At 44.6% G+C, this 26,809-nt stretch overlaps 1 protein-coding gene across 2 annotated transcripts in view; it reads right to left on the reverse strand.

Annotated features, from left to right (window-relative positions):
- The window catches only part of INPP5A (inositol polyphosphate-5-phosphatase A), a 183,018-nt gene that overhangs the window by 21,838 nt on the left and 134,371 nt on the right, over positions 1-26,809 (reverse strand). For both annotated transcript variants that reach the window (XM_066190681.1, XM_066190682.1), the window contains exons 10-11: positions 7,154-7,249; positions 6,748-6,822 (exon numbers count right to left, since the gene is read on the reverse strand). In XM_066190681.1, the coding sequence (XP_066046778.1) occupies positions 6,748-6,822; positions 7,154-7,249 (171 nt within the window). The remainder of the gene's footprint in view (positions 1-6,747; positions 6,823-7,153; positions 7,250-26,809) is intronic.

Consider the following 26,809-nt stretch of genomic DNA (forward strand, 5'->3'; position numbering starts at 1 on the left):
TAATTTTATCTGTCTTTCCAGTCACAGCAAATTATTTAGAAACTGATTCAGCAGTCTGGTGACTTCAGGTAAAGGCGTGGGGAAATGCTGATCCCTCCCACTTATCCTCGAAAATGCTGTACACAACTCTGCCTGATTTTAAAGCCACTTCTTTAACAAAGACTGTGTAAAATGATCTGGTATTATATACTTTGAATATTAATCTTTCTTTCATTGCCAGTCCTTAAAATCATGTTTCACAGAAAAAACCCCCAAATCATTAAATATAAATGTACCACTTACGCTGTTTTCGTATACCATATTTCTGCACATATCTATATATCCTGGATGGCAGTGTTGTCAAGTCACAAAGACCCACATAAACGTGGATCTATGGCACACAGAGAAATGGCACCAAAGAGATTGTTCTCAGCATAGGGAGGGGGAGGCACAGCATTGCACGGCCAGCAGCACTGAGGGCTGACACCACTGGTATGGACAAGCTGTCAGCCAGGCACCCTGCTAACAGTTCCAAGGGCTCAGCCACCCCTCTGTTCTCATCCAGCAGAGAATCCAGATCTTACCCTGTGAGACTTTTGTTACTTGAAAAAAACAACATCGGCAATCACAACCTGTCGTACTCCTTAGGAAATTAGTTCTCCACGAGAAGACTGAAGTGTATCTAAAGGATAAACTAGTTAAAAAGCCAAAAGCACCGACACAGATTAAGGCTGGGCTTCCCCTCCTGCAGCAGCAGTGACCTTTCTGCTGACCACAGCAGCTCCTTCCACAGCCCAAGGGCTCCTTGCCCAGACGCTGCCGTGCAGCAGTGACTTGCACCCATCCGTCAGCGGTGCCAGCAGAGGCTGGAGCACGCCAGAGGCACCGGAGAGCACAGCCCCAGCAGCGGCGCTGCGGCCCCGCTCCCCCAGCAGGGATCTGCTCCCCAGAACACCAGCCTGCGGGAGGGCAGGGCCCACAGGCTGTGCCCCGCGACTGCCAGCAGGTCACGGCTGAACGCAAGCTTCCCACCTTCTGATGGGAAAAATGGAATCTGCTGCCCGCTCTGCTGGGATTCCAGCGCTGACCTCGAATTACAGGAAAATTGACTCGGAAAAATGGCACTCATGCAAATCGCCGTTGTCACAACTTTGCTGGGACAGACACAAAATGTTCCTGTAATAATTCATACACTGTGCTCGAGACAAAACGCCTTCAAAATGTCAGGAATGACTGGATGCTCTCTTTAAAATCAGAAGACTTTAATTAGGTGGGGAGCAGGGCAGGGCTCCTGTAAGGGATGATGGTGAGATCCATAAACTTGGGGACAGGAATGCGGGTGCAAACATTGCCTCCCAGGATATTTTCTTCCATGTCACACAGGTTAAAAAGGGCCAAAGCACGTTAGATCATACTACAGACTGGATTACAGAGTGCCAGTACAGATGCTGGACCTACTCTTCGGGCTAGACTTGAATAAGAACCAATGCCTAAACAAATAAATATATCACAGTACACCTGAATTATCCTTACACCGCACAGCAGCTGAATAGAACAGGATGGGGGAAAAGGTAATGAAATAATATTGGTAACTTTGTGCCATGAACAAATTTTACACCAGAATAATTCATGTATTTGAAGCTTGCAGTAAACAGCTAACACAACACATCTGGATTGACTTGTTTGTGCAATCTGGATTTACATTTATGTTTTGCTGGTGAAAACAATTTATTAATTTATTGGTAACATTTCCTATCTCTGTCATTTCTCATTTTGCAGTTTATCCAGTGGCATATCAACTAATCAGCAATTTAAGCAAAAGCAATTCTAAACACAGGACTGCTGCTGCCGAATAAAGACACAGAGCACGAAGCCATTATCCTATTAATACTTCATGAAAATCAGGCATCTCAGAAAACTATCTTAAATAAAAGAAGCAGTTTCAGGATAGGCAGGATTTCCTTCTGACCGGTCTGAGGTAGCAATGGTCCTAAGCAATCAATTTCCTTTCTCTACCCTAATTTGCCCTTATACATCATATTCAAGATTTTATCTGGACAGGGGCTGGTTGGCTCAGTGGATAAACCTCTGCCTTTTCACCTCTGGGATCATGGTTCAAGTCATACCCTGATGAAATGCACTTGATCGTCCTAATCTAGTTCCTAGTGGACAGTATTCCCATTATCTTTAAAAGGGTCAGAGCCAAGGCCATTGGGAAGAGTGCATTGTGCTATATCTTGTCTGTTGATTAATACATTTGCAGTGACGCCAGATCCTTAATCTTCATAGGCATACATATTCTCACAAAAATCTTAACAGAGGTCCCCTGTGGACGATATCTTTCTGCTCAACTTGCGTATCATTTCAGGATTTCCTGGGAATACACCTCTCCCCCGGTAAATTGCTAAAAATTTAGAAGCACGTTTGCCTGAACTGTTTGCAATAACATCTCCAAGTTAACTAGAATGATAATGGATCACTTTAAATCACTACATCTCAGAGGGAAAACAAGATCTTTAACTCAATGTGTTCTTGCAGCACATTATAATTTTCTTCTCATACCATATCAATTGAGGCTGAACACACACAGAATAAAGGGAATTTATTCAGTGAAGGGAAACTGAGTCAGAACATACTCTCCATAAGAGTTCACCGTTTGTCTTCTGCACCAAGAGAGCTGCTGCACAGATAAAGTAAGAAATAGAACCACTTCCATTCCATGAAAATCCAGGCTGGGGATCACTGGGCTTTTCAGCCTGGTTTGGAATGAATGCTGGTACACCACCAGTGCCCTCTGAACCCTCTGGTGATCCTGGAGCTGGGGGCAGCAGCATCCTTGGGCTAACCCTGCCCCCGAGCAGCCCAGCCCAGGGATGGACACGGGCCCTGTGTTTCTGTGGGCGCTGGGGCAGCAGGACCCAGGACCAGCAGGGACAGCAGGATGCAGGACCACCAGGGCAAGCACAGCTCCACTATCAGCCACCAGCTTTCACAAAGATCAATAGAAAAAAGAGATCATGATTTTAGCAGGAATATCATCAAGTTACACTCTTAACCCAATTAATTCACTGATCACTTTCACTACACAGTTGTGGTCAAAATCCCAAGAACAGTGCATTAGCTTCTACCTGGACTGATTCTTTAATACAGATCATAGGAAAGACAGGAATGTAGGTACCATTCCTCATCTCTAATTGTGGCTGAAGATTATAAAATGATTCCTGATGATTAAATCATTCCTCTGTAGTCATTACAGGTTTTTACATTTTTACTATGTATTTATTTAATTGACTACTAAATTGGCTACAATTTAGCTTGTGGTTCTTTGGCACAAGTCAATAACCTGATTATATTTTTTTCATTACATAATTACCCTTGGCTTGCTTTTCTTTTGATTGTTTTGAAATTAACAGGGAATTCCTTCTGAAAAAAACACCCGAACCCCTTATAGCTTGATCTATCACAAACAATTAAAGAATCTGCAAATACCTGGTAAAAGTGTCGGTTTATTCAAGAAGCCCCCGCCCCTCTCCTGGAAGAGAGAGGCATCTGATCACTGGCATGCTGATTTTTATCACTGAAGGGCTGGAAATCCAAAGGTACAACCGTGTTCTGTGTGAGTGACACGCTGGTGAGCCAGCGTGAGCTCAGCGGTGTGGGCAGCACTGCAGACCCCGCCGGGAAACCCAGGCAGGGGCCCAGGGCACCCTCCGCTCCTGCTGGGCAGGAGAGGAGCAGACCACAGAGGGGTGATGGGGGCATGGCGGCGGCTCCCAGCCAGGGGCTGCTGCCCCGGGAAGGCGTGAGAAGCCTCCTTTGTGCCTTTCCCCCACGCACGGGCAAGTCCCCAGAGCAGGAGGACACCACGGAAGCAATCAGCACAGCCTGGCTGTGCCCGACCATCCGGGTCAGAAATGCTGAGCTTCTGCCAATGGAACAGGAACAACCGACCCTGGGACCTGCCTGCTGCCAGGGAGGACCTCTGCATCCTGCACGTCCTCCTGTGCGCCTCTCCCAGGGCTCCTCGGTAAGAGCCTCCCCACACACCCGCACAGGACAGCTCTGCGCGGTTACGGACTCACCCTGGTCTGTCTGACGGACCACGGCTCTGACGTACAAAGCAGAACACGGGAATTAAATAATAAACCCCTTCTGCATTATTGCAACAGCTGTTTTCAAACAGGCTTTATCTTTTTTTCCTATCACATGGAACTGGGTAAATCTGGGTGCTCCTTTCTGAAATACAATGATGCAGAATGGTCACTGCACTCTGAGGTAATCAATATAGGTAATTGCTAAGCTAACTTTGGAATACAGATAGGTCTGAATAAGCTACAGATTAGTTTGGAAAAATTAGACCCGACAGATTACAGTATGCATTTCAAACTGAATTTCTGTTAAACGGGTGATTTGTATCTATATCAGATTTTTCATCAAAAATAATCATTTTTATAAATATATATTAAGATTCTTTTTGTTGATTACAACATAAAAAGGAAGAAATAACTGCGCACGGACAATGATAAAGTAGCCTGTTGACGATAAATATTTGTCAGGTCTTGTCACATCCGTACACATTCCAATGTTACTGAAGAGACACGGCACTGATAAAAAAATACCCTCTGAAAAATCAATGGATTTTGAGCTAAAGCAGTTGCTAAACACACAGAAAACATCTTTATCCAACAGCCCCAGTGCTGTGAAAATTCCCAAGCCTTGCATTGGTACAGCTAAGGAAAATTTAATCTTCCCAAATACTCATCAGGGCACTCCATCCTGCAGACCTGACAGCCCCACTTATAATTAATTATACAATTTCGATGGGAATATCGACTACACAAAGCTATAAATCATAGAAAAAGTCAATAGGCATGGACATATTCAATCATGTCCCGACCAATGATTACTACTCTTAAAATACAATAATTATTTTCAGGAGCCAGCTTGAATTAAATTTCTGTCAGGCTGGTACAAGACCGGCGGTTGATGAAGGATGCGATGGATTTTTTGGGTTGAATTCGGCACAGAGACATTTATCGTTTTAGATAGGTAGTTTGTTTTTAGTGATCATGGTGCTGCGTGTTTAACTAGACCATGAAGATTAGATTATCTCCAATGGCTCATTATATCGTTTATCTCTTTCTTCCATGTTTGATCTGGAAGATTTCCCACTTCTTGATGCATGAAAGAAATGACTGCTGGTTTTGAAATGGAATGTGTTTAAGCGGGATTCTGCCTGTACCTTCACACGCCACAGCCCTGTATGCAAATCAAGCAGCAGCCACCCAAAATACCACTAGGACATAGCAAACAAGCCCCAAGAACAGCTGTACACGGCTTCAGGAATGCTCTGGGGAAAACCACAAATGACAAATACTTGAGTTGTTCTAAAAAAAACCTGGAAAAGTTGTCATTATAATAATACACATAGCGGGAAAATCTGAGACAGCATGCGATTAATATGGGAAAAGGAATTGGGAGGAGACTTATTGCTTCGAATTAAATGTCCCCAAAACTGCAAAACATCAGTGAAAGAAACATTAGGTATTTCCTGAGGAAATCTACCCTGTAAATTTAAACCAAACAACCCCAAAGTGATCGGACAGTAAGTGCCTTTGAAGGTTCGTTGCCCACAGAGGCACCTCACAGTGAGCACAAAGGCCACAAGGGCCACGCTGTGCGACAGCAGCAAGGACTAGAAGGGGAATGACATCTTCACCCCTCATGGGTCTCACTCATCAAACTCTTCCGACCTCAAGCAATGAGTGAAATCCCAGATTCTCACATGGAATCAATCTCCCAGGTGAAGCCAACTTAAAATCAGAGAGGGTAGCAGGGCTTCAGCTGCCCTCCCTGTCCTAGAGCCCTGCAGACAGCCCTCCAACAGCTGGGCTCTCCGTGAGCAGCGAGAGAATGAGCTGTAGGCAGGAGAGAAGGGGAGAGAGGTGGAGAGCCATGGATCACAGAATGGATCCTGTGCACAACCCATCCCCGGGCACCAAGCGGCAATGTGCCCTGTGAGCGGGCACCCTGCGTGGCTGGGACAGAGTGCAGCTAAACTGGGCGGTGGGGACGGGGGCCCTCGGTGTATTCCCTCGGACACATAACTCCTGGGAAGCCTGGATGAAATGGAGAAAGCTGCAAGCACCCATACACAGCTTTTCCAAAATGAAGGGGCTACCATTTGAAATAAAATCACATTAAGGAAAATACGATGCCCCTCTCCACAGAAACCTCAGAGTCCTTATGACAAACCAGAGTGTTATTGTCCCCTGTCTGCTTAATCCTCTCCGGAAGTCCTGTATGCTTGTCCCAACAGTGACAGTCCGCTGCAGAGCTTGAGACTGCCACTCTACTTACTCTTGTGTTTCTAGAATATTTTTGTACACTTAGAAGACCCAGGTATTTTCAGAAGAGCTTTGCATTTAAGGGCTTTTCCTAAGTTACTGTGTGATGCACAATGGAAGAAAAACAGGATGCTTAAGAAATGCAGACTACAGGAGGGACAAGAAAAGTGAATTGTTGTGTACATTTAATTTACAATATTTTTCTATAAAAAAGAAGGTGAGCATGCCAAAGTTAAGAATCTGTACACAATATAACTGGCTAACTGATGAGGAAATCTGGAGCAGTTATTGTGTTGGCTGAATAATCTCTTTTCATTCTGCAGACAGGAGGGCTGGTAAGGATAAAGGGCTCGTTAGAGAAATGCAATTTGTATGTGAGTTCCCAACTTACTCCTTCGAAAGGGTTTAGCAATGAACTTACCGCAGTGCCATTGTTGTCTCTAAATACATCTTGATTAAAATAGTCAAAGAGCTTCTTTTCTAATTGCAGCATAACCTAAATAAAAAATAGGGAGAAAGGTCAGCAAAGCTCTTGGACTCAACGACTCAACACCCAGCTGCTGGCAGTGACCCTTTCAGAGATACACAACCCTTTAAAACCACACATTCCCACATGTGCAAAGCCCCTTGTCAGCTTGCCCATTTGCCTGGCTGGCAATCACTTAAACAGATCCAATTAACTGAGCATTAGGTGTGACAATCTATATCCTCCCCTCCCTTTACATTATCAGTTTGGAACAACTATATTCATGCTTTGTAGAAAAGAAAGTGAACGTTCAACACTGTTTCTATTTACACAGGGGTGCCAAGGGCATTAAGTTGTTTACCTTTCGGTCATTATCAGATTCACGAAATATTAGCTTGACTACTTCATTTGTGTCAGCTGCCCGGATGGTCTGCATTGTGGCCTTTGCACATAGTGTCTAAGAAAAACACAAGGGGAGAAAGGGAAACAAGCTTATAAGCAAGAGAAGACCAGATTTAACTGAACGTTATCAATGTATCTTCAATGCCCCCCATTAAATACAATTTCCTGTAGATCAAAACACAAAACATTGCTAATTTAAGTCACTTCCACTCATGATGGAGTTGAAACAATAAACTGAATTACCACTTGGAGAGAAACAGGCAATATTAAGAAAATATCAGTCAGGAAAGGCAAATAGTCATTCAGCGTGTACATTCAGCAGACAGGTTCTTTCACAGGTATCACTGTGTGCTGTCTCACACGTTGCTTGCAAACATCCTCCAAACCACTGCTACAGATAATGACCAGGTTTTGTGCTCTTTTAAGAGCTGATAACTACATTGACACTACAGTTCTGTGAGTTAACCCTTGTCTGCAAAAACATCTGCCCTGTAAATTCATGTTCCAAGTACACTTTGCAAGTCCGAGAAACGCTTACACAGTCTGACAGCAATTTTCACAGTTTACTTTGCAAAGCAAATTCCCTCTTTTAAATAAGAGATATCACATCTCTGTGTATTTTGAGGACTGGATGCCTAAAACGTATTATGAACCAACATTTTGTCAGGCACAGAGGTATGAATTCCCATGGAAGCGTTGGATCTACATACATTGGCGACTGGCCTGGCTGGGACCCAGTTCCTCAGGTAGTGAAATGGGCTGCTCAAAGGGCTGGCTCCACCGCATGGCAGCAGGTGAAAATCTAGAGCTTTTAGCAAAGCCGTTAGGGAAGCTTTAAGTATGTCAAGTGCTTTGAAGTGCAGGGATCTCCATCTGAACTGGGCTGGGCACATTTCATGAAGTGAACAGCAAGGCTGCTGGATGTGGTGCACAGCTACCCGTGCCCCTCCGCCTGGCTGCTGGAAGCCAGAAGGAAAAAGTCAGAAAGCAGAATCGAGGAAATAGTTCAAACTGGGCATTGTTCAAAGACACAGATGTGTCTCCACACCTGAGAAGCACCTCAGCATCCACGGCTGCTGCTGAGGCACACGCTGCTGACAGGATCTGTGCACAGCCCTGCTTATGGATACTGGCAAAGACCGTCCTTCTGAACAAAACCTGATTTTGCCAGAGGTTCTTAAGAAAAGTGGTTTTTGTTAAAGAAAATAACTGAGTCAAGGAGAGGCAAAGAGGTGACTTCCCTGCTCTGCTCACCCCATTCCTTTTCATAATAACCAGACAAAAGGTTTTCATTTTGCATAATATTAATTTTTAAGATAAATATGCTCTGTGGTATAGACTCTCACATCCTACTACGTGCTCCTATCTCTCACAGACAGAAATGCTTATTTTTGGATTCATTATGAGACGTGCAGTGTCTACCAGACACAACACCATGAACTACAGATCACTTCTCCTTTCCCCACTCTCGCCTTCTCCTGGAGGCAGAAATACATGCCAAACACATATTTCAACAAAAATCCATCCGCTTCCAAATACTTTATATCTCGGCTGAGGATCCCAGTGCCAGAATGGGAACAATCTGTCAATGGACATATTGCTCCCATTTTATAAATATCTGATCCCTGATGAAGGCCCTCGCCTATTGGCACAGTACAAATAAAAATCAGCGAGTTGAGCGCTTTCATTTTTAACAATTAACTTGAATGGGATTTGGTAAAACCCCACAGATCTGCTATTTTTCTTACAAGTTTGTGAATGGAACAGGTGTTGCTTCCTCATCTCACTGACCAGATTATGTCCATTCCTGACAAACTTTTCCTGACGACTTCCTCCCTCCCCAAGATCAGCGCCATGCCCATCTGACTCTGGGTTTAGCCCAAAGCACTTGGCACACCGCGGCACCAGAAGAGCGCAGGTGTCTGTGCAGTCACAGGTTTCACTGGCAGCAGCAGGAGCACTGGCCCCACAGGCACGGGCTGCTCTGCGAGAACTTCATCCGCTCTGCAGGACTTCAAGGGGGCTTTTGGAAGGCTTGGGAGAAGAGCGGGAACATGCTGGTTAAAGGCCACCCTGCCTGGCAGGAGGAGCAGCATGCTGACCGGTGTGCGAGCTGCACCTCCGGGACCTCTCCCTTCTCCGCACAGACCTCCTACCTGTTCCCAAGGCAGGGGGACGATCCCTTTGTCTGCTCAGACCCGCAGCGGCCCTTTTGCCATCTGTGTCCCTGCGGAGCTAGTGAGGTAATCCAGCAGCGAGCCATTCCCAACCTCGCTCCCTCCACGCGGGTGATTGAAATTCAGAGCACAGACCAGATAATCGGGTCAAGCCCAGAAAAAGAGGCTTTGGGCTCATGTGTCACAAATCAGTCTGGTCCCTTCAAACAGCACACCAGATTAGAACAAGCACCCGAACAAACCAGAGCGGAAAACCCGCAGCTCTCTAAAGCTGGTTTCTAAAGCCCTAACAAATCGCTCCATCTTTCACTCATTTAAACTTTCCAAATGAGGGTCAATACGGTCCCCGAGCATCCAAATGCTAATGCGCTTAAGTGCGCTTAAGCAGCTTTCCAGAGTGAATGGGCCAAAGAAGGGCTCGAAAAGACACGGCAGAGTTACTGTCACTGTCAAAAAGTCATTGTAGCCACCCCCAGAGTGGTTGCAATTCAACAAATTCATGATTTCTGTCTCTTAAAGGCATCTGCTTGAGAACATTTTTTTCCCTGAGCTGCTTTATCTCACAACGTCAGGCCGGCTCCAAAAGAAAAACCCGCGATCGACTCTTGAGAACCAATACAGAGAAAGGACCCACATACCTTATTGCTTTCAAATTTCACACACACAAAAAGTTACCTTATTCACAGACAAAAGTGATTGGGCAAAGGTTCATTTCTTATACAAGCTGGAGGCACTCCTTTTTTCCTCCCCCTTTCAATTTCTGCACAGTCGTAGTCACCCAAGCAGAAAACTTTCGGGACCATGTGCCTTTTTAGGCGAGTCTGCTTATGAAGGGATTTTTTGTTGCTAGCAAAGAAAATCAAAATGCTATGAAAACTCACTGTTCCTTGCTGGCTATTCCTGCAAAGGTACATTTTTACAAGGGCATAAGAGGGGAAACCAGATATCAAAACTCTAGGTAAGTTTTTTTTGTTTTTTTTTTTTTTTGTTTTTTTTTTTAAACATATTATTTTCTTTGGAGACAAGATTTGGTTAAAAAGCTTGCAGGAGAGCTGCATTCAGAGCTGAGAGGAAGCTCAGTAGCCAGCCTTTCCCTAGCAAACACAGCCGTATCTTATTCCTGTTTTCCCATACTCTACACAGGTAGGTGCTTGGTAGCACTTTTGAAATAACCCTTTGTGATAATTTATGTGTATTGAATTGTAAAACATAGCAACAACTTTCCTGACAACGGCCTTGGAATGTAATAACAACACCCTACACAAACTACACAAAGCTAGGAGCAATGTTTTTTATATTTACAAGAGACAAATCTGGAACTTCTTCTAAACTCGGCAATTCTCAGAATAATGCAGTTGATTTACCGCAAAATACATCTGCTCCCCCGCATCCACCACACAGTGAAGTGGTTATGACTGCATTTCTGCATACATAGGGATACGGGCATTAAAACAATTCTTGTGCACATGAAACACACAAGAGTCTACAGCATACACTTTATATCGTGTTTGTATGGGAACACTGTGAACAGCTGTGGGCTGCACTGCTGCTTCCTGCTTGGCTGAAAGCTGCAGCTGATTTTTCATTGATTCCACGCTCCTTTAGACTCTGAGTCCACCTCCTGATGTGTGAGATACTACATGGTTCTAAGTCCCTCAATAATCTTGGGGGGCTGGGAGGAAAACCCCCCAAAACGTGGTATTCGAGCACCTACAGACTCATCCTGTCCTACGGCATCCGTCCACTGATGCTGAAGGTGTGTACTATTGATCTCTATTATTTGAATACTCTTCTTAGCACTTATTATTACTTTGAATCCTTCTTAAAACACAGAAGAGAAAATAGAATATATACATTGCTCCTCTACAATTAAGAAAGTTCAGCAATAGTTGCCACTGGAATTTGCAGTAAGCTGCACAGATGTGCCATGGCTGTGACTGCTAGGAGGGGAGTGCAGAGTCTGAAGACTCCTAACAGCAGCCAAGTGGAAAAGGGTCTTGAGCACATGAGCAACCAAATCAACTAAATTTAAGATATTCAGGTTTTTTCCAGTTACATACTCTGTGGATTCTGGAAGGACAGAAAAGACAGACATACATGAATCACCTAATGATGAAAATGAAATACTCTGAAATGCTGCTCAAGACCCAAAATCAATCTGACTCTTATTAAATTAGGATAATAATTGTTTAAAATTATTAGTATTAGTATTAGTATTAGTATTAGTATTATTATCTGGATGCAAATTGTATTTGAAACAATTGGCGAAGTAAAAAATTTGCTACTTTGGGAATAACAGGAACATCTGTCTTGTTTGGGCTCCTCCTTACCTGGGAGGAGATGACACGATTTCCTGGATATTGGGGATACAACAACAGCAGATTCCCCAAGTCACATGACATCAGAGAAATAAAATTTGCAAGCGAGAAAAACAAGGTTACGTGTAAATTTCTGAGTCAATGAGAGCTGTGCATTTAGGCACAGGACAGGTAACACCGTGCTTTTTAAACTCTACATTGCCATTGAAATGGAGGCTTATTATAACCAATTTTTCACAGCCACAGAGGTTTTTGGCTTCAGAGCTGCTGCAAAAATCAAGAGCATCCCAGGGCTCAATCTGCAGGGTACAGCAACCAAACCCTATCTGAGAGGACATGCACTTGTATTGAAAACGTTATCCTTTGGATATTTATATATTAGCTTGTGTTAAGTTTCACTGTGTGCAAATAGCAATAATACCCCAGAACAGCTACTACACTTGGCAGCAGCAGGAATTGAACTCAGCAGTGACATAAGTATTGGCTGAATAAAGAACAAACGTATTAATGAGAATCCACTTGAAGTCCCAATGAAATGGCTTTCTGTTGGATGTTCGCAGAGGAGCCAGCACACACCGGGGGAGGCAGTGGCGGAGGAGCCGGGTGGCAGCAGAGCGAGAGCCCTGCCCCGCTCCTGTGCCCCGTGTACAGCCCCTCCTCTGAGGGCACACCGCTGCCACCGACACGGCCCTGCTGCCCACGCCAGGACTGATCCAACCTCACAGGCAGGCTACAGAAGCCCCAGTGCCACCCCTGGGAGAGCCTGGCCCAGGAGCTGCCCGGAACCTATGGGAGCAGCCCCCCTTCTGAACTGTGGCACAGGGATATTCTGGATATTTTAAAAAGCCTCTTTGGGTGGTGTCTGTGACCAGAAAGTCTCGGCACCAAAACACTATCCTCATGCTCCCGTTGTCCCAAAGATCTCCTGCCTCCCTAAAACAGACGATCCCTGCTGGAAACAACCTGCCTTCCTTTGGTCGCAATCTCACAGCAGCACCAGGTTCATTGATAGATGCATTTTCTTGTCCAGAAACTGAGTTAATTCACGACACAGCGTGTCACCGGGCAGTGCCAAACCGTTCCTGCTTACCTTTCAGGCACTGTGCTGAGACCCCTGAGAGTCGTGGGGACAGCACGGCGTACCCTGCTCTGGCACTGCCCAAAGCCCCACCCAGCGCTCACAGTCATCGCTGGCAGCGCTGGCTGTGGTTCCTCAGCGTTTGCTCAGGGGGCAGTGGGCCAGGCCGACCACAGCACGCTGCTGCACACCCCCGCAGACCCCGGCCAGGGCAGGGACGGCCATGGGCGCAGCTGGCTCACAGCTGGAACAGCTGGCCCAGAGCGGAGCTCAGTGCCACGTGCTGGTGGCACAGCCTGCCCTTCTCCAGGTCTGGAGGGAGCCCTGAGGTCCCTGACTGGCCTCTGGCCTTAGCAGCTTTGCTCTGTGCCAACAGCTGGTGGAAATGATGGCTCTCTCTGTAATTGTCTTCTTCAGAAAAGAATCTGAATTAATTCCAAAAGGCCTCTGCCTCTCATATTCGCCAAGATTACAGATCAGGCTAGAACTCCTTTTCCATTTTCCCCTGCATGCTGATTACCTCCTTATTTTCTGTCTCTGTCTCTCTGGTCAGGTTGCACATCTTTTTGTGTTCTCTCGTTTTGTTTTCCTGACTGTGATCTCAAGCCTGAGTTCAGCAAAGCATCTACAAAGCGATTCTCCAACAATTTACCTGGAGCTGTCTGACACCTGTGTGAACTGTGCAGGGTCTCTGGGGACAAAGGTAAAGGGCTCCCCTGCTCACTTTTTAAGGCGTCAGTTTAAATTCACTTGCTGACATCAGACATCAATAATATACATTCAGGACTTTGATCAGATCCAGATAAACCCACAGCACTGCAAGGTCTAGAACTTGGAAGCAATCTGCCAGAAAAATCCCCTCCCTCGTCCTGTCCCTCATTCTAAATAATTTTGCATTACTACTTGATGTCAAGTAGTCCTGAGGGAGTATTCAAAGGTAAGTATTTGCTTTTTTTATAATTATGGAAACTGGGACAGTCCAACTGTTCCTAAGGAAATTCTCTGCATAAACGCAATATATATGTCGTGTCCCATAAGGTGTGATCCTCCTCACACCTACTCAGATGTTCTGTTACTTACCTTCCATTATTTTTTCTGCTTTGGCCATGCAGTAATGCCAGCCTGAGAAACTCCTTGTGGGAAACCTTCAAAGCATTTACTCTCTTCCACTTCAGCTAACCAAGCAGAGGACTGGGTATATTGTTTCTGTTCAGCAAAGACTTTGATGAAGCACACAGAATCTGTGATGTAAATCTGTTTCTGCAGACAAACATAAAATCCCCTGCTCTCCTGAATCCAGAAGGAATGGAATAAGAGGCAGCTTCTCTCCTCATAGCTAAGCTTGCTTTTATCTGACTTGCAGACTAAGAACGTCAATTTCTTTTCTATTTGCTTTTTCTAAAAGCAAAACAGCCTGTGAGCCCCATCTGCTCCCGTGTGCCTTGCAATTGCCTTTGTTTCGAGTGGTAACATTTGCTTGTGTTTGCACTGGTGGTGTTTGTGCTTCTGCTGCCGCCAAACTTCATGGTTTCTTACAGCCCTAAGAAATGAAACATGGGAGCAGTAACACCAAGTAGAAAAAATTTAGGCCACCACCTAAGAAAGTTACTTGGTGCATCTTGACTTAGTTGCAGCACTGGGCTGTGCAGTGACTGGAGTCTGCCAGCTTCCCTCTCCTGGAGCCTTGCAGGGACTCACACCTGACACAGCACGGCCTGGCCAGCCCGGGCTGCTGCCCCTGCTGACCTCAGAGCCAACAGCAAGCCCAGAAACACTCCCGAGCAGCACTGCCAAACGGAGTAAATTCAGGAGTTTGCCCTTTAAAGTAATGGGGAGGTTTTTACAAGATCAATGGTGTGACGCAGCTCAAGTTCAAGGCTTAACCTTTGGAGAGTGCGACCCTCTGGCTCCCACATAGTAGACTCTCAGCAGCAGGTATAATTGGGAGCTGACTTTTAAAACATGTTGTGTTGAACAAATCTGAAATCAAATGATGTATGTACCTAAAATCTAGATGTCCTGAGGCAGTCACTGAATACTTTTTATCACAAAATCAGAAATACAATTGTCATGGGCATGTATGGCCAAGGGGAAGAGATGTCCATGTTCTTCCACTGTTTTCTCTCTTTGGAAAAAAAAAAAACAAACCCTACTCCAAGTTAACTTTACTTTCAAAGGAAACAAATGCAACAGGAAAATAATTTTCAGGTCACTGCTTCTGGTTTTCAGACCTGAACAAGTTGGGAATGCAAGATTCACTGTGTTGATAACTGAAACATGCTGCATGGTGTTATGGTGAGAGTAAAACTTTGCTACCAGGTGATGTCTTCCTGATGCAGCCTGTGAATCATTTCTTTATTGTATTTTTCCCCTGTTGTTTTGTTTGTCCAGCCTCTTTTGACTCAGCTCCTTTTTATCCTGCCGTATCTCATTCACTTCTCATTGACATATCCCCTGTTTGGTTCACCATCATTTGCCGCTTTAGTCACTTCTGAAATGGAATGCAAGTCCAGCAGCCTGAAAGTTCAAATAATCCTTTACAGCTAGTTACGGTCCTACAGCTCTGAGAGCCATGAGGTGGGATTGCTGAACTGTCCCTGTGCCAGCCCTGCGGCGGTGCAGGTGCCAAGCACCTGCTGCTGCAGCACCCTGGCCACAGCTGAGCTGCTGGGCTGTCCCCAGGCACGCTGCCCACCAGCGGGCTGATGCCTCTTCAACAAGACCCAGGCCATCACGGGGTTCACCCATTTCCAGGTGCCTGTATTCACACACTAAAATAAGTATTTTTGGATGAAATGAACGAAGGATATCTTTGTAAAATAATGTGCAAGGTGGGTACCCAACGTTTGCTATATTGTCCTTGATGAACACGAAGACGGACTGACAGATCAGCACGGGTACACACCCCACACCCAATAAAGACTGGCATCCCATGAAAACAGCTGTGGGGTAGAACACTCCGCGTGGAGAGAGGAGACAGGGTGGCATGTGCTGTGTACTGCCTCCATTCACCACCCTGGTAATGCAGCTCTGAGCTCCTCCTGCTGCGGTGTGTGATGGTGCGGGAGGCAAGTGGTGTGCAGCACAGCAGTGTTCAGGACCCCCAGGACATGGTCTCCACTGACAGGTTCAAGGCTCACAGCAGCCCTGGGCCAACTAGGGGCACAGCTGATCAGAGAACGACTTGGAGGAGCAGCAACTTCACAGCACTGGCTGGGGATTCAAAGGGATTTAACCCCACAATGAACGCTGATCCCGGGCTCATTCCACCCCACTACTGAGGGCACCACTGAGTGAGGACAGAAAGCTCTGCAAGAAATGAGGCAACCAGGGTCCTCCTCTGCTTGTAAGAACCAAAGACCCCCCCAGAGGGGATGGGGCCTGACTGGCCCAAACAACCAGAAAGTCCATTCAACAGAGCTTCTGAAAATGAAATGATGAAATTTCAGAGATGAAATTCTTTTCCTTAAGCAAACCAAGATTCAAATATGTGAGACACGTGAGTACAGAAGTGTTAATGCAGCATCATTTTAGAGCTCACAGCTGGGGCTGGCTTGTCAAGTGCTATTCTTTCCGCTGTATCTTTAAGTGCTGTTAAATTCATTTGTCACTTGATGGAAAGCCAACAGGCTACAAATCTCCCAAGCCCCTCTCGCGCTGAATAGTGACAGGAGGATTCTGTTCTGCCATCAGAAAACATTTGTGCGCAGCTCTGTCCGCAGTCATACACGCCGCTTTAACTCATCTGCCTCCCCATTCTCCCCAGCCTGGGAGGACAAATTGCTCACTGTGGCTCCCTTTCAGAGGCAGCACAGCGCGCAAAGAATCATGACTGAGCAGAAACACAAGGAACAGGCACATAAAAATTCATCACTTTGGCCTCCTGACCTCTTGCCACTGGATTTGGCAAACCCCATCTCAAAAAGTAGCACCGAGGGAGAGCTAAGCAGAGCGGCTGAGTGAAATTACTGACAAAAAATATCCTGGACACAGGAAAACCCCACCAGATGCTTCATTGTCTTTGCAGAGAAGTGGTGCTGAAAAAGGGGGTGATCTACCACATGGCATATTGGGTGGAATAAGTAGTGCCATTGTTTCAGGGCAGCTCTGTCACTTTACTGACCGCAGTACAAAGAGGTGTAAAGCAAGATTTAATCCTGACTTTTTAGTCAGCAGATTAAAACCAATCATGCCAGATGTCCACAAGACTGTTTAACATACAGAAAGCTTTTTCATACTCTACAAAAAAGTAGAAGTAGTAATAACTTCTTTATTTCCTCTAGAGAGCCCTTTTTCACTCACTTTTGGTCAGAAAAAAGGGAGATCTTGTAATAGATTTTAAGAAGTGCTATTAATTTTTACTCTAGCCTTTGTCCTCTTCCCTTCTGAGACAAAGCTAAACAAAGTAAATTCTTTAACCCATCCAAAATTAGACAGGCATGCCAAAGAAAACTGCTGGTATAAGAAAGTTGTGATTTCAAAAAGAATTTATACCCATTAAGACCAGCAACGGATGCTATCAGCAGTATTTAAGTTCTTCAAGTAATACCTGAAGTGGTGAAAGACAAGAAAACACGGTGGTCAGCGTGCTGAGAAAGCAACGGATCATCCTTTTCCCCTCCAAACTGGAATAGTGCTGGTGGGGCTTCCTGCCCAGAGGTGTCCTCACAGCTGGTCTGAGGTGTGTGCTCTGCTGCCCACCTGGCCAGGGGCACACAGACAGGGCTGGCGGCCGGCAGGACCCGCAGGGGAGCCCTGCCCACACAGGAACCTCTCAGCACCCCGGCCCGGCACCCAGAGGGGCAGGCCCCCTGTGCCACAGGCATGTGCCAGCAGGGGATGGCACCTCCACGGCCGCTCCCGCCGTGGGACCCCCGGCAAAGTCACTGCAAGCTAAATATGGGTGCTAATAAGTGAAAAACACTCACTCATTAGAGTGGTCTTCTTTAAACTCACCTACACAACTGTTACACACTTCGTAGTGTGGCTGCTTACTTCTATTTTCATTTATGAACAAATTAATATCCAAAAGTACTACCACAAAGGATACAAATTCAACAATAACCAAAGTATATTTAGTCATTTTTTCTGCTATATTAGCAAAACAGAAAAAAAGTCTGCATATTAGTGTTCCCCTGCTGAATTTCCATAGCCAAAACCGGTGCTAAATTCAGCAAAACTCAGACTGTATATTTAGTTTGTTGTATTAAATTGCAAATAATTTATGCATTTAAGAAAAAATAATTAACATCTCTTTGGAAAAAAAAAAACCCTTATTGAAAAAATAATCTTCAAATTCCAGTACTGGGCCGATTTATATCACATATATCATTTAGCAATTCAGAAGCCATATGGCAGCAAGATAACACCTTGCTTGGCATCCCTTATCTATCAGTTGCCTTGGAAAAAACACAACTTATATATTTTATTTGTTTTCTTATCACGTGCTTTAAAAAAACCCTCATTACAAGCTTCAAAAATAACCATCCTTAGTGAATCCCTGACCTAACCAGTACTGTTAAACCATTTTCTCCATTCCACACCTGGTAGAGACCTAAGTGAAGAGTTAAAATCACAAACCAAACAATCTAGCAAGGCACTGACACCCAGCTACGGACAGGCACAACTCTTTCCTGGCAGCTTAGTCCTTTCAGAGGAGCACCTGTAAGACACCTGTAAGTTCCTCCTGCTGTGCTCCGGCAGGAGGGGAAGAGGCTCAGCTGTGTGTGACTGCGGCTGCTCTGCCCTCCTGCCACCACGTGAACCACTCTGCAGTTTTCCAAACCAGGGTGCCCCTTCTGGAACTCACGTCAGACAAAAGAGTTTTGGCCGACCATGGTTTGCAGCATTACAAAGCAGGGTAGTACCCTGCTTCCCTACTGGAAGAGGGGTTTCATTAGGGTAATTAAGATGCACTATTTGTCTTTCTGTCACCATCACCATCTTTACTGTACTCCTTGCAGGTCTCCTATCATACAAGCTAATGATTCTGTACCAAAAACTTTGGACAGGTAGAGACCTCCAGTGCTGCTTGCCATTTCCCCAGTGCACTCTGACGGCTGAAAGGTGCAACAAACACACTGGCTTTAAACCTTGTGGCCTCCCACTGTCACACTGAATGGACACGGCAGGCACCACAGTGAAGATGATGGTATTTTCTTTGTGACAAAGTCCAACTAGACACTCTCAAGCCGCCTAACAGGAATAAGTCAACCAAGTGTAAATCTGACTAAGAGATTTCTGCCAGTTAAACACTTTCTTCATTACTACTTACTCTGCCCTGGAATTTGCATTATTTTAAAATTACAATTCTACTCCCTATTTCTGAATTTCTTCAGGCAAGTCTTGTGGGTGGCCCTCAAGATACATTTTACCAATTTTTCATGCCCATCCCTCGAAATGTGACCCTGCTCCGGTGCTTTTATCTCTCTGACAACTTCACACAGGAAAACATGCAGCCCCTCTGATAGCATGAAATCGGAAACAATAGCCCCTGGAAACAAAGGGGAGGAGGGAGGCAGGGTACAGTCCAGGTCCTGGCTGATTTTAGGCACAAACAGATGTTCATAGGACCCAATACCCTGAGCAAGCTGAAAGGGAAAGCTTGTAAAAGAAATGGACCTTAAAAACAATGTATTCAAGAGCTTTAAAATAAAGGCAAAGGGAAAGCAATATGGCTTTCACTGATAAATCTCAGCTAAGAAAACCAAAGCGGCACCATGAATTTCAATGACGCATTTTTCTTTCTCAATGAACTCTACAGCCCATTTTGAAATCTACAAATTGCTTAAATCTCAACTTAGTTTACAAGTCTCCCATAGCCATTAAAAGGTTACAATACAGGCATTTCTATTTCTTGTAACTAATCACCAGAGCTGGAAACACCCAGCAAAGCCCTGAAATATAGGCTAATGCCATTATTTTAAAAGCTGCTTACAGCTCAACAAAGAGGAATATGCTGAAAGAATCTTGATTGGAAAAAATCTTAGACTAGCTGTTGGAACAAATTATGTTCAATCTCCTTTTCATGTGCACTATTTCAGACTCAAAAAGCCCCATGGAAAGAATCCCTAAAGCGCTGTCCTGAATTGGACTTGGGCTCTGTTTCACAAAAGCCAAAACGCAGCATTTACAAACGAAACAAAGTGTGGAATCATTCCTCTGACTGAAGTTTCTGCTTTTGTGATTAAAACTCTCTTCCTCTCTCTTGAAGAGCCTGCCATCCAAAAGGCCCTGTGCCATGCTCCAATGCACAAAATACATGTATTCATTACAGGAGAAAAAAACCCTGAAAAATTTGGCACAAAGGCGGGTGCATAGCTTAAGTCCTGTTTAGGGTAGCCCTCACTTGAACCCCACTCATTTGCATAGATTTTACCTACTGATTGTCTCTATCAGGGATACAGTGGATGGCTAAAAGGAATGTTCCATCAGCTGCTTGTGGTCAGGTGCAGATTTAACTTGACAGTGATTAGCATCAATGAGACTCACACAGTGAAGAAATAAAGAAGTGGAATGTTTTTCCACCAGCATCAAACTCAGTAGGAATTATTTTAACGACCAACAAAGCTGAGACTGAAGGTATCTCAGTCTTCTCAGGAAGCTTTAAGGTATTACAGGTCCAAACTCCACCCAGAAGTGACCGTGCATTTGTCTAGTCTAATCACACATCCCAGATCCTACACGGCACAGATTTCATCCTCAACTGAAGCAAATGGCACCTCTTCGACTAAAACAAATCTTCAGGAAGTCATGACATCTTGGTAACACACAGGAAACTCACCAATTCCTCTGGCAGCCACACTCCAGGAACAGAACCACTTATTGATCACTCTTGTGGCTAATTTCCCACGTATGATTTTTCATTTTAAATTGTCTGTTAGCAGCTTCTAAACATCACTTAAGGCAGAAAAGGAAGGAGGGCATTGCTGTGAACACAGCAAGTAGGAAACCACAGCCTTCTGACTGCAAATTCCGGGGAAACCCTCTGACCTAGTGGCAAGGGTTGTCTGAGTCAAGTGGAGTGGGCATCTCAGGAAGCCTGGCTCAGCTAAGCTGGCCCTACAAGCTCTGAAAACAATCCTCCCTGGCACTCAGATCTGGCCCAGTGTCTGGGTGAGGGGACCGAGGGCCTTGCTGTCCTCGCACCAAGCCGTGACTTAGCAATACACGGAGTGGAGGCGTGCAGTGGATTTCAATACACAGGCTCAGCTGCCACATGTGAAGTCAAACACCCAATTACAACAAATTTACCTACAGGTGCCCCAATGATTATGCCATGGCATTGCTGTGGGAGTTGAGATTCAGCTGTTTGCCTTTGGTGTTTCCTCCTGCTCTGCCACTGACCCCTTGGTGCTCCTGCATGTGCAACACAGCCAAATGCAAAGTTAAACACTGATGTTTTCAACAAACTCATCTTCCCATAGGATCACTTGATTTCACTTCAACACCTTCACCCAAGTTGTTAATCTCAGAATAAATTGCCTTGTTCAAGCATGTTTTGTGACTGCATTTCCTCTCTCAATTTTCTTCTCATTACCATCTCTTGCATTAGGTTGCCTGAAATGAATGTCAAGCTAACGAGCCTTCAGCTACTGAGAACCTTGCTCAGTGTTTCCCTCCTTTCTTCCCCCTTAACTACAGGAACAAATTTATTCTTCTTCTAAAATTCTGTAACGACCCAGGTACACCAATTTGTTCTAAGCCGACTTTCGAGCCTGTTGGTTACAGATGGGCAATTACAACCGGCCTCTTTAAATTCCTTCTCCTGACTGATCTGCCAGGAAACATCACTCAGGCATTGGTGGCTCAAAACTTTCCTTAGTTTTTAAATTATACACAAATATGTGAAGTTTAGGAGGTTGCCAGTACATTCAGGGAAAAGCTTCATGATTCTTCCACTTCCAGATGTGAACAGAGCTCTTGAACCTTTTACGGCTGCAATACTGACATCCTTGTGAAATTCAGCACTTGTTAAAACTGCAAAAGTAAAGGACAAAACCAAAAAATAAGTAGTGCTGACTCTTTCAATGACATTTACAAGTGAGGTAATACTGTGAAGAGCTACCCTTCATATGCCTTGCACACCAAAGGGAAAGAGAATTTATATGCATCTGAATTTTTGGACTGTCTTCAGATCTTTCAGAGTGACACAACCAAAAGAGACTATGGTTTTGAATGGCATTGAAAGAATGCTTTTTCTGCATGAGTGCTAATGATGTACTATTACTTGGAGTGTAATGCTGAACTATCTACAACAATGTGATTTCAGAACTGCCATCCACGAAGCAACCACTGCAGTTTGCACTGTGACATGTTTTACTCCTTAAAGGACATCCTTTAACTTCTGAGAACTGTACTCAGTGTGCAGGAAACTGAGCTGCCCATATTAAAGGATTTTAGAATTACCACTGCAAACCCACTATGAACTAGTACACAGATCTGATCAGTTAAAAATCTGTAATTCACCAGCTCCAGTGCAAGTACTAGAGAAATGATTAAAGGTGGGAGCAATGTTAATGGTAACAGCCTATATAGACCCTTCTGTATCTTCCCAGTGCACACACATGGCTGAAAGAAATCCATGCAAGTCAAGGGCAAAAAATCAGGTGAAACAGCCATCTGTATAGGAACCATTGGGAGAAAGTGGCTTTTATTTCAGTGGCCACAGGTTTCACCAGAAACACTGACAGCAAAGGGCCAACGTCAGCTGTTTGCTGAAGCACATTTAATATGCAGCATCAGGCAGCGGTTTGAGTCGTCTGCACAGCCTAACAACTGAAGAATTGCAGCCTTCATTTTGTCTAACCCTGCTTTTATTGTTTGTCATTGTTTCTTAGAGTTATTCTGCTGTCAATATTTGAAGAACAGAATCCTGTCTGTGTATTGATTTCCTAAAGACTTCGAATCACTGCCTTCATAATGCATATATTTTAAGGCAAGTGCATGCAAAAGGTGGAGGTGAAGCTGCTTATTGAATTAAATCAATACGAGATGCCATACTGGCAATTATCATCTAGTATCCGTTTTATATAATGTAAAATACTCAGCAGACAGAATAAAAACAATTTTCCATCCCACTTTGGCAATCTTAATTTCAATCTCTTGTATACTCCGGACCTTTGGCTTGCTTAAGTTCAGCTGTTGTCACTCAAGCATTTAGCACACGCTGGACTCTACTCTGGGGCCGGCGATGACGGGGAAGCACAGTGCCACCTCCTGTGATTCTCTCACTGGAGGGAAGAGACAGACAGCAGTGCAGCTGAAGGCTGGAGATGCTTCTCCAAGAGCAGCTCAGGGGCTGCACTGCAGAGACTCCAAGACTAAAAAAGCCCCAAATGACACTGCGGGGGAAATCCAGGATCCACACTGAAGTCCAACTCAATTCAGGTTACGTTTGTGTTCTGCAAGCTTAATGACAGTACTACAGTTACACTGCATTCAGCTGAAGACCAACAAAAAATTACTTCTGGTTTAATTTTCAGGGAACCATTAGGGTTATATGAACAAAAGTAATCCAGCACTTTAAGAAGTATTTTAGAAGCACAATGTGATGTCCATAAGGAGTTCTGCCAGCACATTTCTTTCCTGTCTCTAAGGGAGCAGGGGGTCTGAGCGCCATGCAGCAGGCTTGCCAGAACACCCTGAGCACCAGAGCTGGAGGCTGCGTGCACTCTAATCCATCCCAGACTGGCCGAGGCTGGAGAGCAAACCAGCAGCCGTTGCCTGTCAGAGAGCTGTCTGCCGTGCTCAGAGGCGGACAGGAGACCATGGCAATCACCTACAGCCACTGAACAGCCCCCTGCACGGAACCACGTGGCAGAACCGAGCGCGGGGCCTCAGTCTGTGCTCCTGCCGGCAAGGGCCGAGCAGATGTGCCTCACGAAGAGCTCAGGAAGATGCCTTCTCCCCAGGAAGCTGACTTCCTCCCTTCTGGGACGGCAAAGCAGCAGAGGCTGAGCGTATCCTTCTGTGACACCGGGGCAGTGTGCTGCCTCTTCCCACTGCCTCGGCTGGGGACGGGGAGCACCCCCACAGCTGTGCCAGGAGGGGGAAGCCCCCGAGGCATTCTGTGCACCTAACTGAACCCTGGCCCACTCCACAGCCTTTCCTCCCTCCTTGCAGGAACAGTTTCCGAGGAGCACGAGGGAGCTGACCCGTCAAACGCTTTTTATACGGGACGCCAGGAGTGCCATCACAGAGGCTGAACTCGGAATCCGCTCCTACCAGGGGGCTGTTTCATATATACTGTTTCTTTCCCTACCTCTACCAGAAAATGCTTTTTAGCTGTGAGTGTTTATTTGTCCCACTGAAAGGGCAAGTTACACCAAAGGGTGGAGTCAGCTACAAAGAAAACAACAAAAACCAGCAGAAGCCAGAGGAAACACAACTTCACAGAAAGCTCCATGTGGCAATACACCTTGTTCTGCCAGAGGAAGATGCCATGAAGAAATACGATAGTTTTCAAGGATTTTATTGGCATACTCTTCACTCATTAAAAAAAAAAAAATCTATTCCATGATCGTTGAGAATAACATCAGACTGTATAGGTCAAAAATTGACTGACATCACTCTGGACAGGCATTATTGAGACACACAAAGAAGCTCTTGTGCCTTTAAGCTTATGGTACATTGCAACGCAGTAAATGAAAAGCCACTATTATGAGGGGATGTTTATGTCAGTATCTGAAACAAATCTTCTTTTTACTAGGATAATACTGTCTTAAATTGTTAACTGTTGATCAGATAAACAACATGTGATAAAGATCCTATAATCTCTTTTCATACAATTGGTTTTAACCCCTTAACAGCTATTAAAATATTACACAATAATGACCCTTGTGAAAGCCTGAAAGAGCTGTAAATAACATCCCATCACACTTCTTGTGTAAGCAGCAATGAGAGATAAGATTTTAATAAGGTGAAGATAGGATGATAAAATTTTCACAGGAGGTAATGTCTCAGTCACTGCTAGAACTTGCATCCTGCCCCCTTCCCACTCTTCTGGCCTCTGTGAGAAGAAACGAGTTTGATCTCCCTGCTAAGGCTGCAGATTGAGGAGGTATTTCACACAGTGCAGGACATGAGAACCTCTCTTGCCATGTGGTACCAGGCAAAGGTGACCCATTGCTGCAGGACCTCACAAAGGGCCAGGAAGCTTTATCTTTCTTTCCTAGGAGAAGGAGCAACCGAAATGTTACAGCAATTATTACAGCTGATTTGAGATTCCTGTATTGTCACTTGGCACATTTTGCTTTGAAATGTCAAATTCTCATCTCACATTGGGACAGGGAAAAAATGACACATTATGGGAAATCCTATTCTGACAAAGGTAAAATTGCTGTCTGAATTATCAATACTAATAAAGGTAGATTTGTGGGTATGTCGTGTAGATTAGAAAGTCAAAGTTTCCTTTAATAATGCATGTGATAAAATACAGTGGAGGCCTGCATCCAATACACCTTTTTTCGAAATTACCACTGTGTGAGTCCTCCTCAGATGGGCTGAGGAACAGAAGCTGCTGTCCTGTTTCTTACTTCTCTGCTACAGAACTTTGAGAGCAAGAATCGTGAAAGAGAGAGAAGTAACCTGCTGCAAGTGCTTATTGAATGGTGCTAAGCAGTTGAGGGTGTGCTTCCTGAACTTTCTTAAGATCAATACTGATGTCTATGCTAACGTTCAGTGAAAGAAGGACCAGGTCCATTTGCCTGCATTAGTTCAGAGAGGGCTGGAGAAGCTGGAAGAAAGAGAAACAAATAGAAAATCTGTCTGCCAAAGAGTAATACACGTACGCAGGTGTATGCCTGCGTTGTAAGGTACAATCCAACAATATTCTGAACACCTTTATCCTGACAGCCTCAGGGCAGAGATGCCACAGAGGAGCTCTGGGGAAGGACACAGTGCTGCCCCCAGCCAGGAGCTCCTGTGCCTCTGTGACAGGCACAGCCCCAGCCCCGAGTCCGAGGGGCTTTCTCTGTCAGGATAGTTCACAGTTTGGATAAGGAGGCTTTAACTGCAACGGGAACAGATGTGACCAAGGTTTCAGCCACAAGCCAAACGATTTAATGTGACAGCAACTGGTGTCTCTCACCACCATCATTTGCTGCCTGACCCACACAACATCCTACCAGAAATGAGCTTTACATTCTTCAGGCATCACCGTTTGTCCATTCTCCCTGAGGCTGACCAGATCTACCACTGGTCAAACCTAAACAGAAATAAAGATTTTCTTCTTTAACAAAATATCCATCTTGGTTTCTTAGTGCTCTTTTCTACAGCTTTTGAGACTTACTGTTTTCAGATAAAATAAAGGATTTTTAAAATGTTTTAACATAGCTGCACACAGATCCAGAGATTTTGTGCATTCAGTTCATCAACTCTCGTATTTCTGACTACAACTCAAGAATACAATTTGTCATTGCAACAGGAGTTGGTGATCATAGAGGCAAATATGATCCTGTTCCTTGATTTTCAGATAGATACCAAATTCTTTCTACCCAGTTTTGTTTCTGATAAGCAAGCAAAATATCATTCTTTAATACACAGTGTGATTTTTTGGAACAAAACTCCCTCTAGGCTTCCATTTATGGCAATGAAAATAGGTACACACAGGTTTTTGATTCAATGCAAATATGTAGAGTTTCATTCCTTCCCCCGCCTTTTGTTTTAGATCATCAGTGGGCGCAACAGTGCATGATTCATACATAGATGTTCAAATTTTGTATTGCAGTAACACCCAGGAATAAACTGAAGTGAAAAAAGAATGCATTTTTGTAGGTACATCTATTCCTTCTAAAATGAAATAATTCTTAAAAAAAGGAAGCTTATAGCATCTGCCCAGATGATATTTTGCCCCATCTGAGCTGATAAGTTTCCATGCCAGAAATAAGCAAAAAAACCATTAACAGGTGGCTTCATTAAAGTACTTATTAGAGATTTGCATTATGTGTTACAATTCTCCACTAAATTATTCGAACTACACCTGCCTAGATAAGAGTAACTTTAAAGCCCAGACATCGTTACTGGTGGTTATATGTGTGTTT

Source organism: Chamaea fasciata, unplaced genomic scaffold, assembly GCF_029207755.1.
Source record: "Chamaea fasciata isolate MVZ Bird 193981 ecotype frontalis unplaced genomic scaffold, bChaFas1.0.hap1 SCAF_9, whole genome shotgun sequence".
Classification (NCBI taxonomy): domain Eukaryota; kingdom Metazoa; phylum Chordata; class Aves; order Passeriformes; family Sylviidae; genus Chamaea; species Chamaea fasciata.